Genomic DNA, 12500 nt, shown 5'->3' on the forward strand with positions numbered 1-12500 from the left:
GACAACGTGTCAGCACCAATACACAAGCAATTAACATACATTTACTATCCTGAGACTATTGTACAGGTTGAAAAATATTTAACATTTCAACAGTTAAGGTCAAGTTAACACCAGTGAATATTTTCAGAATTTTATTACATTCCACTGTGGATTTCTGACAATAGTGCCAAATATGACGCAAGTGCAATAGAGAAGGTAGTATGGATGGTAGAGGTAACTTTAGAAAAATGCCAGAGACCTCATTCTGCTCAGTGACATAGCCACCATTCTCTCTCTCTCTCTCTCTCTCTCTCAAAGACAGTGGGGGGATGATGTTGTAGAGAACAGGGTATAATCCTCCATTTGCCAAACTGAGATACTGTGACATAATCCTTCCTTACTTGTATGCACTCATACCTTGCAACAGATCATAATTGCAGATTATTCACTCTTGTGTAATTCCCATATCAAATTGAAATCTAAATGCATCCATTGTTATTACTAAAAAATTATATACATAAAATGGAAGCCCAGATAATCTTTGATTTGATGTTAAAAAATCTCTTGAGAATTGTCCAACCATCAGATATATTACCTCAAAATAATTGAAATTCTGTTCTGTTGGCAGTGTGTAGTAACAACAGAACTTGACAACTAAAAAACTTATCATTTTCAATTTGAAAACTAATTTTAACTAATTTTGGGCTGTTGACTTAAAAATGGCATTAGTTTAGCTTTATCTTTAACTTTTAACCCATTCGCACCGGATGACGAGCTGACACGTTTCGCGTTTTTTGCGTCAGACGCCTGTGATGGGCAAGGCTGGCACTCAGGGTGAGCGTGTGGGCAGCCTAGGCTCACGGCTTGTGCGCCCGAGAATCTCGAGACATTATGGCTTATGCGTTCAAAAACCCCAGCATTATGACCATTCAGAGCCGGAATCACCCCGGCGTGAATGGGTTAAAGGGTGTGCTGCCTTATGATCTGACACAGATATGGGGGGGAATCGATTATAACTCAGCTTGCAAAAGAAAGAAAGAAAAAAAAAAAGTTGTATTTCTTCAACCTACACATCAAAACCTCAATTGTGCGACTTAAAAACACAACTACTTCCCTTCATCAAGCAGGAATAAAAGCAGTTTGCCGTGTCCTCTACATCTTCAACCAACCACCCCTAAATACAGGGTGCATATTATAATTAATCAACCTCTCCCTAGTTTCTGAATGTTTTACAATGTGACCTAACTCTCGATGAATCTAGTATTCAAATCATTGCATTTAGCATTTCTTTCAACTAAGTAGAAATTCAAAATTATTATTTTGAAAGTGAAGTATGTATAAGAATCTACTTGAAAATACTGATATTTAATTCATGGTACTATTTCATCTAGAAATAATAAAAGCTGTCAAACACAGGGGCTCTCTGTCCACACCTATGAAGAGTATCCCTCACATAGATAAATATATTCCTTGCAGACTAATGATATTGTTGTATTACACTGGTTCACTATTGTCAGACCCATCTAGTACTTACTTGCAGGTATCATTCATCTTTGGTATATTCCATAAAATCTCTATAGACCTAACAATTCTCTTTATAATATTCAAAACGGGTTGGCAACCTTGCTTCACATGGGGGCCACAGGCCATATTTACATGCTAGTGGCAGGCCATATCCACCATTATGGCAGATGATAATTAAGACTGATAAAGTAGAAATAGCCTTTCAAGTAATATTTTGCAAATAAATTTATACATTCATTAGGATCAAATCTGATGCATTGTATAGCTGATAAGTCTCTTAACCAAAGAACAATGAAGCCAATTTGGCTACAGCTGGTCATCCTGGGCTATTTGCAAGCTGAGGCCAGCCACCTCACGCACAATCGCCTAGCGTGAAGACCATAAAAAGCCATGACATGAACATCACGTTACTCGGTATTAATCCATTGCAGACGGGTGATAGATTCGCTTGCCCAGTCTCCAGGATGGGTTCTATTTTAGAGCAAGGCAGCTTCACGCAACATACTTCGACTCTCCCCACTCTGTCATTTATTGTAAAACTAGAGCCATTTTTGTTTCATTTTAGTGTTTTATAGTGTTTAGAGACATATTTGTCATATGACAGGCTCTATCAATGCTGCAGTTGACTAAAATTGTAGTATAAGATCCATATGAGCTCATCTTTTCTTTATAAACAGTGTGATAGAAGTATTACTGTTCTATGGGAGTACAAAAAGCAACTTTATTTTTTTTTATAATCAGTGAGGACAACATGAAGAGGTAGGGAACCTGTACTTATGACTGAGTTTGCCACAGAAAAGGCATCCCCACTGGTACAGGAGCACATTGTAGACACTGGGCATTGGTTGGAGTCACCTTCCTCTTCTCGATCTGCCTGCACATCCTTCATCTGTGGTACTTTAGAGCACATCTTGTTATGTGCCATCGCTTTATATAGTTAGTGCTTGCTAGAGACCGTGGATGAGTGTCATTCAAGGATCTCTCTCCTGCTGGTCCAAAAAGAAAGTGGTGCCATCTAGGTTTTGGATGTTAGGTTTGCTTAGTATAACAGTAGTTATAGTAATTATGGCTGCAATAGTCATCCTCACTCACTCCTTCCTCATAGCACGGTAATCCAAAATCCCCAAACGTCATATACGTCATGACGCCTGTAGTCAGGCCAAAGCTCCTGCTTCATGTATGTCATAACACCTGTCCATAATGGGTGAAGGGGTGAACCCATTAACGCTGGGTGACAAGATATCACATCGAGTGGTAACAGGACCAGCTGCCAGGGATGAGGAATTTTATCATGATCCTTTTGGCTGGCATGCCAGGTGACCAGGCATGTAGCACTTAGCCGTGGCCAGAGCGGGCCAATAGCCCGAGGTATTAGATTTAAGTGTTTTAAATAACCTGGGGTTTAGACCATTTGGAGCCAAAATAGCCCCATTGGCAATGGGTTAATATATGGTGAAAAGCTGGGTGGCAGAAGGTGACAGGACACTAGATAATTTTGAGTGGCAGTACAGGTCCACCAAACAGGCTGTAGTTGCCAACCTCTGAATTATAGACTGACAGAACTTGTTTAGTTCATATCTCCTCACTTAAAATGAGGTTCAGAAGGGAATTCCCCCCTAAAAAAAACTCAAGTTCTTCATTTTTGTAAAATATGATGAGATTAAGAGCAAAATAATTGCTATTTGGAAATTAGGAATCAAACATTATTCTAAATCAGTTGTCAATTTTTTGAAGGGGAGGGAAAAAGACGTTGAGCAATGTTGCCACGAATAAATAAATAAGGATATGAAAGAAGATAAAACCTCACATATACTTGAAAATTGAGTTATTTATTTAAATAAGCTAAAACAAAGCCTCACTCACACAAATTTTCAATATCTTTCACATTTACTTCATACAAGTAGTTATCCATCTTGAGGAGCAAATACGACTCTATCAGCCGTATTCTTAGACGTTTTCTGCGTGTCGTGGCCATGTCATGTTCATGTTGTGTCCATGTCGTGTTCGTGTCACGAATGTGGTAATCTAGGACGCAAAAGCGTGGCACATTTGTGTCAGCTGCTTCAGGTTTACCAACCATTCCAAAGTTAACATGTTTCAGATGAATGGCACTGTCCAAACGACAAATTCATAAGAGAAACTACAATCATAAGTAGCATTAACAAAAGATAGTACAATTTTGGTATGAATCAGTCGTTGTACTTGTTCCTAGTTAAAGAACTGACAACCATTTCATGAACCCGCCGTTGGTAATTCACTCTACGCTCGATCTAAACAAACGGGATGAGAAGGATCGTGTGTTTATGAATAGATCTTCCTTATTTTGTCTTTGTATATACTGTACATATATGCGTATCTTTAATATATCATAGATATAGATTTAATGTATACATATTCCATATAATTATATACGTTAACTTTACGTTCCTGACTACTTTTACCATTCATTTAACTTCACACTCCTTCGAAAAGTCCACCAAAAGGTAAACAAACTCAAAATCAGCATAGAATCCATGTTTTCCTAAAAGAGTTTGTAATCCAAGTCTAGGACAATGATGCCGAATATATCCAATATAGATGTTACTTTCCAAACATAGTATGCTCATATGAAGTATTGGTAAGAAAAAGTACAGTAAAAATATAATATTTTTCACCCGTGTAATTATCGTGACACGCCTACCCCCTTGTCACGGAGTTTCCACGATTGTTCCAATACTTTCCACGCTTTTGCCACGCTTTTGCCATGAACCCGCGTTTCTAGAATACCATACGCGGCATATTCATGTCATGTACACGGCGTGCTTAGGGACTTAGAATACAGCTGTCTAACATAAAAACTGCAGTTTGCTATGGAATATACTTATTAAATATGCCACTAACAGAAAAACAAACTGGATTTTGAAATTCCCAACACAGGCCAATGATTTCACTTGCATGTCAAATATCCATATAGACCTTCCACAAAGCCAGCCACAGGTATGAGTATAGTGTCAAAGTGACACTGACACACAGGGGAAAGGGGAGGGGGAGGTGTGAGTGTGTGTGTGTGTGTGTGTGTGTATATGAGAGAGTGAGTGTCTCACTCATTCACTCACTCTCAAACACACACACACACACACACACACACACACACACACACACACACACACACACACACAATGTTGAGTTGATAATAGCAACAATATACAGTTAATAATAAAAGGGGGTTAAAGTTGGTATATATGAAGTGCATTTTCTTGAACATAGTTTGTAAAACTGGTTATAATAACTGCAGACATGGCACAAATACTGGAGTCACTAGATAGATGTCTGTACTAGTAACAGTCCTACTAGCAGTATAACAGCTCCAGTATCATTAGTGGTCCCAAAATCAGAACCATCTTTAGCCAAGGCCCCAGAAACTTACGTAAAATGAGGTCATAGAAAGGAACCAAATTCTATTAGATGCCTTGCCTTCACATATATTAAATGCCACTTCAGTCAAGCAATGATAATATTATTTTGTGTTTGTAAAAAACAAAGAAAATATGGTGCCTTTCCCAGCATTCATTTTCTTGTTAAAGTTTTGTTATTCCAACTGAGTAGAAAGATAAGCAAAATCTTGCTGAATATGTAATTCATACGATTCATTGAGGAAATTCTGCAATTAATAATAATGGAAAGGGAGAGAGGTAATGGAGAGGTGAGAGAGAGAGAGAGAAAGAGAGAGAGAGAGAGAGAGAGAGAGAGAGAGAGAGAGAGAGAGAGAGAGAGAGAGAGAGAGAGAGAGAGAGAGAGAGAGAGAGAGAGAGAGAGAGAGAGAGAGAGAGAGAGAGAGAGTGTGTGTGTGTGTGTGTGTGTGAGAGAGTGAGTGTGAGTGTGAGAGAGAGTGTGAGAGTGAATGTGAGTGTGAGTGTGAGTGTGAGTGTGAGTGTGAGTGTGAGTGTGAGTGTGAGAGAGTGAGTGAGTGAGAGAGTGAGTGTGAGTGAGTGAGACAATCACCCACTCCCACTCACTCTCTCTCTCACAAAAACACACATACACACACACTCACACCTCCCCCTCCCCTTTCCCCTGTGTGTCAGTGTCACTTTGACACTATACTCATACCTGTGGCTGGCTTTGTGGAAAGTCTATATGGATATTTGACATGCAAGTGAAATCATTGGCCTGTGTTGGGAATTTCAAAATCCAGTTTGTTTTTCTGTTAGTGGCATATTTAATAAGTATATTCCATAGCAAACTGCAGTTTTTATGTTAGAGAGTCGTATTTGCTCCTCAAGATGGATAACTACTTGTATGAAGTAAATGTGAAAGAAATTGATATTTTGTGTGAGTGAAGCTTTGTTTTAGCTGACTGTGAGTGTGTGTGTGAGTGTGAGAGAGTGAGTGTGAGTGAGAGAGTGAGAGTGAGTGTGAGTGTGAGTGTGAGTGAGAGTGAGAGTGAGTGTGTGTGCGTGTGAGATAGTGATGGAAAGAGTAAGAGGCAGAAAAGAAAGGGACCCAAGAAAAAGTTTTCTAAAAGAGAAAGAATCTAGCAGCAGGAAGAGACAACCTATAAATCAATCTATTTCTAAGTTACACCTCGTGTGTTTTCTATTTTGCAGCTTGAACAAAAATTAATTAATAATAGCTGTGATTTTGAAATCTTTGCAAATAATCTGTATCATCATACTTCTATTTCTTTTGTATATCAGGATAAAAGTGTGAAAGCTATGGAACTTTAGCAAAGTCTTAGTCATTAACGGATGACGACTCTCTTTACAGGTAGCAAAATTGAGTAGGCATACTTTTATCCTTCTTTACATTACCATCTGTTATGAAACATTTTCCTTTAAGCCCAGGTTTCAAGCAAACAGATACCTATATCAAACACAGGTACAGAGAAAATCTAGGCTTAGGTATTTATTTTTTTTAAATTAATGCAATTACTTTCACTATTATGGCCAGGTCAGCTAGAGATATCTGAAGGATTTTAGTTTCACTTTATTATTCTCTTAGTTATAAAAAGGGCTGAATCCAAAACCTGAGCTTAAAATCAAATATTCCAATTACTTTCTTTTTCCATGTAATTTCTTCCTTGTCACAGTATTTCAAACTTTTAAAACTTTATTTTAGTAATATGCATTTGTTCAATGACATTAAAAAATGAAACTCTTGAGGGAAAATTATAGTTGAATATCAGACAAGTTCTTATTCAAACTGTAATACTGAGATATTCATTCAGTATCCTCTACATGCTTTTCCTTTATATAACCATAGTTGTTATTTCTCATCCATTTCAGTTAGTAAATGGAAAAAATAAAATAAAAAATAAAAAATAAAAAAAAGTTAAATTCATTTCAGCAGAAATTTTATAAAAATGGTTGGGTTGTGTAAAACCATAAGATTCATCAACAAGATTCTTGTAATTCAGTCAACTAACCTTTAAACAAGAAATATCACTAATAATTACACATTTACTTAAATAATCACAAACATATGCAATAAATCTTAGGCCTCAGGTGGTACATGTTGTTATTCAAACAACTAAAAAAGTAATTAAATCAAATAAATTCTTAAAAAAAAAAAATCAAATTAAAAAAGAAAATAATAATAAATAAAGTTACATCAATAAATATCCCATTCCCATAGTCAAGACTTAGGCAGTAATTTGATATGAAGTAGCAGTTCCCTCTTCAAAAATAGAAAGTAGTTTTTCACACAATAACATCATAGACCATAATGATAAAAATTATCTTAAAGCACTGAGGTAGCTTTTGTTAATGACTAACAGAAAACTACACCACAGTGAACAAAAACATCTTTATTTAACTATACACAAAGGCACAAGATAGTAAGCTTTCCATATCATAACAAAACAAGACAGTTTAGGTTCATGTCCAGGCTTCTCGGAAAATCCCTGATCTAGATGCAACACAGTGCAGTGTGTCCATAATATATGTAATCCAATATTTGTAGTTCAAAAAGTGTAACTGTGGCAAGCAATATTCCTTGGATGTCATAACCACAAATTGCTATGGCATGTGTATGTTTTAAATTTGCAAAATAATGGGGTTTCAAAGCTTTAACCCAAAGAGAACGGCAATGTTCGACCAAATAGCAGACACCTCAGGTTAAAGTTTTATTGGCTACATCATACAAAACATACAGGAATATAAATACTTATTAGACATGACAAAAAATCATGATCAATTCACTGTTCATGACAAATAAATATCTTAATCCATTTCAATATCTCATTCTAAGCAATGTACGTTCCTTGGCTGCTACGAAGTAAAGTAAATGATAAATATCGAAAATATTATGTCTACCTCAACTTTACACACAGGATTATTTGATCTTGTTGGTTAGTCATCCAGTGTGTAAAATTAAGAGTGACAATTTGCTACACAGTTTACAAGAACAAATTTGTTGCAATAACAACCCATTGGGGAGGGGGAAAAGTTTTCAAAGGTCTACAGAGAGAAATAATAAGTAAAAAATATATATATATTAATAAATCAAAATTATGAAATACTGGAAAAAAAGGTATTTTGGATGTATGTAAGAGGGCAGCTTCATACTGTCCTCAGAGTATACAACCAGGTGACACCGCGAAGGCCCACCATGGTATTTTATGAGTGTGGCCAGCAGCACTTGTGACAGCGCTTCTGCTTCAGCCTTTTCACTCCAAAAGTCATCCACTTAAAAACTAGATAAATAGGTGTTACCCGGCTGGAGGTAAAGTAAGTTGCACAGCGGATCCACTGTTACATACGTTCATCAGGTTTGAAGGGTTGGATAGTAGCAGGGCTGTAGGTTCCTTGTTCTCCCTGTTGAAGAAGAAAAAAGGATATTAGCCTGGAAGCTCTCAATAAACATAGGAAGAAAACACAATAGAGATAATGTAAGAAGTATGATTTTTTTCAATCTTTAGACCAGTGAGAATAACTAAATCATTCATATCTATAAATATACATAAAATACCACTATGAAACTTACCATGGCTTCTTCATGAGTGCAGGATCAATAGGCACTCTTGCAACAATCAGGGATGAATTCTTTGGGATGAGCGTCTTCTCATCTGTGTAAACTGCAAGGAGGGAAAACAAGAATTATAACATGTGGACTATTTGATTGTATCAAGCCTATACATAATATGAGTATTGTTAAAAAATAAAAAATCTTGGTAAAAATACTAAATCAATGTACAAACTAAAAGACCAGCTTCAACATCTTGCAAATGCTTGAATCAGAAGTGTCCTAAATACGCATCTCAGTGTATTGTACATTCCCACTTTCACTTGAAAATGAACACATTTCTTTAAATTTACAATAAATTTTTAATTTAGTCAATACTTAATTTGCACTGGTTGTTATCTCATAAGTGAAAGTTACTATGTAATTTTATCAAAATAATTTCCTACCCACAATACAAGAAACTTGAACAATTCAAGTCCCAAGCAGAGGAAGAGGAAGAAGAAGAAGAAGAAGATTGAAGAGAAAACTTGGGTGCAAAATTGTAGCCATTTCCTATCCATTTTTCAAAGAAAAATAAAATGGATGATTGCTGTACATTGCTAGAGTAATATCCAAACTTTTCCTAAAACTTGTTCCCAAACAGATAGTTTGATTTACATAAATTCAGTCACATAAAACATTTACTATTAACAATAAGTCTATGGTTCAGCAAATAATATCCCAGAATTCTTTTCCAAACATTAGTTATCACAATGTTTAGGTTAACCCTATAAAGGACACAGTATGTAATTACCAGCGTTGGAAAAACAACATTATTCCCCCGCTCCTCCTCCTCCACCCACACTCAAAAGGAAAAGCAAGACCACATGAGGTCAGAGCTCCATTAGTTGACAGTGTACTTAACCCATTGGTCGCGATCCGCGTCTATCACCGACTCTGCCTTTGCACCAAATCATGCCATCCGCTGCTAATGGGTTAAGAGGCCGCAAAACTTATTGGCACAATTCAAATGTTTGGATACACTTCACCAAAATGCACTTCAGATTTTGCGTGAAATAAGCATTAACCCGTTAACAACAGGTGACAAGACATCTGCCACTGGGGATGAGATATTTTGTCTTGGCTATCCTCCTGGCCAGTGCGCCAGGTGATTGGGTTCATAAAAAATATAAAACATGGATGGATCTATTCTTACCTTCCTTGGTCTCTGCATTGGTGATCTGTAGGTCATATGGCTGTCCTCTTCCAAGCCTCTTCTGTTGTATAATGGCCTCTTTGAGGTCCCCTAAACTGATGTGGACTCCATCCACTGGCAGCGTGTCGTACTCGACAGCCGACTTAAATTTGTAATGCACCGACATCCTGGAACAGACCAACACAGTGATTTAAATAACATTTCCAGTGTTCAGAAAAAAATATTACTACTTAAAATGTCTAAAATCTACACTATTGATTGCCAACCAGTACAGGTACATTTTTTGCTACGAGTTACTGTGTCTTCATATAACTGTACGTCAACATAGAATGAAACTAATTATGACAACAATCTCCTCTCTTGGTAAAGAAGTAGAAAAATAAAGACAAACTAATATCCAATACTTAAATGTACTGAATATCATCATAATAATACCTGTCATATCTTATCTAGAATTTTGGTCACTTTAGACTCAAAAGACCACAATTCACAAGGCCATCTTTGCACTCCCCAACCAGGAATCATCCCTCAATTTTCAACATCTATTAAAGGCAAGTATGCCCTTCATTGTTGGGAGAAATATGAGTGAAAAAGTAAAAAATGATTGTGTGAATAAAACCTAAATAATGAAAAGAATTACATTTGTAACTTGATAAATAAATCAATCACTTAAATACATATAAAATACATGAGGTGGGGGGTTGTGTGTAGTTCAGCTACATCAGGAGGTTTATGAATGGAAATGAGAGAGGTTCTAAACAAAGGAGACAGGGGATTGTGATAGATGGTGTATGAATGTGTTATGAATCAGGTATGAGAAAAAATTTAACACTTTGTCATCACATTTGTGCATTTGTCCCACCACTACTGCTTTTGTTGTTTTTCTCAGGTATTTCTTTCAAAAATTTATCAAATGCCACTATCTCCACATCTTACTTTGAATAGCATGTATAATGCAGGGTAAGGGATGTTGCAAAAATCAATTCTCATGTCCTTTGCCTATGAGCAAGGATTGTAAAACAATTGTAGGTTCTACTTATATATTTTCTATTACAATCATTTTCCTTTTCTTACACATACATATACAAGGAAGAGAATACATTCCTCTATCACATATCTACTAGCATGATATAGCTTTGACTGGTTCCTTACTTGGATGATAGATTGCCACAAAGGTCTCCAAGTGCTATCATGCCAGTATAAATGCAATAGAGGTTTGTTGGCTATTGCAGTAGTACATATGGACATAGGCCACTGAAAGACATGTTAGGATGTTTTTAAAGTCTTTAATATTAAAGAACTTTGTGTGATTCATACAATGCGAAGTAACTGAGAAGTAATTATGGCATAATTGAGGATTGGGTGATATGTGCACACACACACATAGATGTAAGAGAATGTCAACTAAAACAAAATCCCAAAGATTCATAAAAATTCCTGTATAACATCAGTTCTGGTAGTTTTATGGGACATGCAAGTCAAATCATTTACAAGCTAAGAGTCCATCCTGACCATCCCATTGGTAACTCAAAGACAGAGACAGTGAACCTCATTCTTATTTATGGTCCAGCTGTTTGATATTCATTTTATTACCCATAGAAGACAAGACTGCTTACCTAAAAAGCTCTTTGCCCGTCCTGGCTTTGATTACAAATAATTCTCAACCACCAGCAGAACTATAATCATAAAGGCTATTTACTATTATCATTCACAGAATAATTAAGCATATTGCTATTTATGTCAGGGTAAACAAGTTTTAGGCATGATGGTGTTAACATGGAAAGCAGTAAACAGAATATGAAGAAGAAATTTGAACAGTTCCTTTATGTTAATCTCCTATTGATATCTAGAGATAGTTCCAAGTCAGAACATACATGATGGAGCAATTGAGGCTTATAGGCCAAAGTGACTATCAATTTCTTTCATTAGATTTATTTCTCTGGTTTTATTTTCATAGTACAACTGTCATAGAGGACATATCTAATACTTAATTGTTTTATCAATTATACATTCCCGACAGGGACGTACGCCACCCATTATGTTTTCTGTTATAACTTTTATTTACCCACAGATGGTTCAACAAGTGTAGAATCACCAAGAAGTCATTTCAAAGAGCTACCTGACCTCACCTGTTCACCCCTTTCATTCAATTTTCTAGGAAAAATAAATCATTCCCATTACTAATATCATTGCTATCAATATTATTACCATCATTAATACCATAACAGTAATAACAATAGTAAACAATGAAAACTTTTGCAATAATTCAAGGAAAGGAGTATGCAAGTGAGGTCAGCTAGACCTTTCATTGACTCCTTGGTGAAAAAGCTTTGTAGAGCCATCTATCTGTTAAAAAAGAGGGGGGGGGGCATACACTGACACTATATATCCAATCCTGTCACATAAATAGATCAGCTACAGGGCAAGGCTGGGGATAGCTATGGTTTAGTTTGTTTTGGATTGTAAAAAAAACACCATGGTATCAGAGCATAAGAAAGAAAAACATTGGGATGGTTTACATTTGTTTAACAGTTCTACACATCAGAATTATCTGACCATGTTGTAGGAGCTCTAAATAACTTTCTTTCACTGTGAATGACACTAATAAATAACCAACAAACTATTAAAAGTGGTACTATCTGGCAAGTTTCCTAGTCACACTCAATATAACATCCCCAAAGCCCATTCATCTTGTAGCCCCACCTCTCCCCAACCCAATCATGGTTTTGGTTACTACCTCATTTTTGTTGTGAATGAAACATTGAAAGTGCAAAATAGTATTTCTGGTATTGCATGGCATAATTCATCCAGATCAACTTTCACATTCCCCAATTCACATTCAACATGACATATCAGTATG

The 12500-nt window shown here is 36.3% G+C and overlaps 1 protein-coding gene across 5 annotated transcripts in view; it reads right to left on the reverse strand.

Annotated features, from left to right (window-relative positions):
• Window positions 1–12500, reverse strand: part of snama (something that sticks like glue) — a 53544-nt gene that overhangs the window by 33867 nt on the left and 7177 nt on the right. For all 5 annotated transcript variants that reach the window (XM_043024665.2, XM_086539407.1, XM_043024664.2 and 2 more), the window contains exons 2-4: window positions 9641–9807; window positions 8467–8557; window positions 8243–8297 (exon numbers count right to left, since the gene is read on the reverse strand). In XM_043024665.2, coding sequence (XP_042880599.2) covers window positions 8243–8297; window positions 8467–8557; window positions 9641–9806 — 312 coding nt within the window. In that variant the 5' untranslated portion in view covers window position 9807. The remainder of the gene's footprint in view (window positions 1–8242; window positions 8298–8466; window positions 8558–9640; window positions 9808–12500) is intronic.

The sequence above is a fragment of the Penaeus japonicus genome, unplaced genomic scaffold, assembly GCF_977035675.1.
Source record: "Penaeus japonicus unplaced genomic scaffold, GWHDUDI00000001_assembly GWHDUDI00000001, whole genome shotgun sequence".
NCBI lineage: Eukaryota > Metazoa > Arthropoda > Malacostraca > Decapoda > Penaeidae > Penaeus > Penaeus japonicus.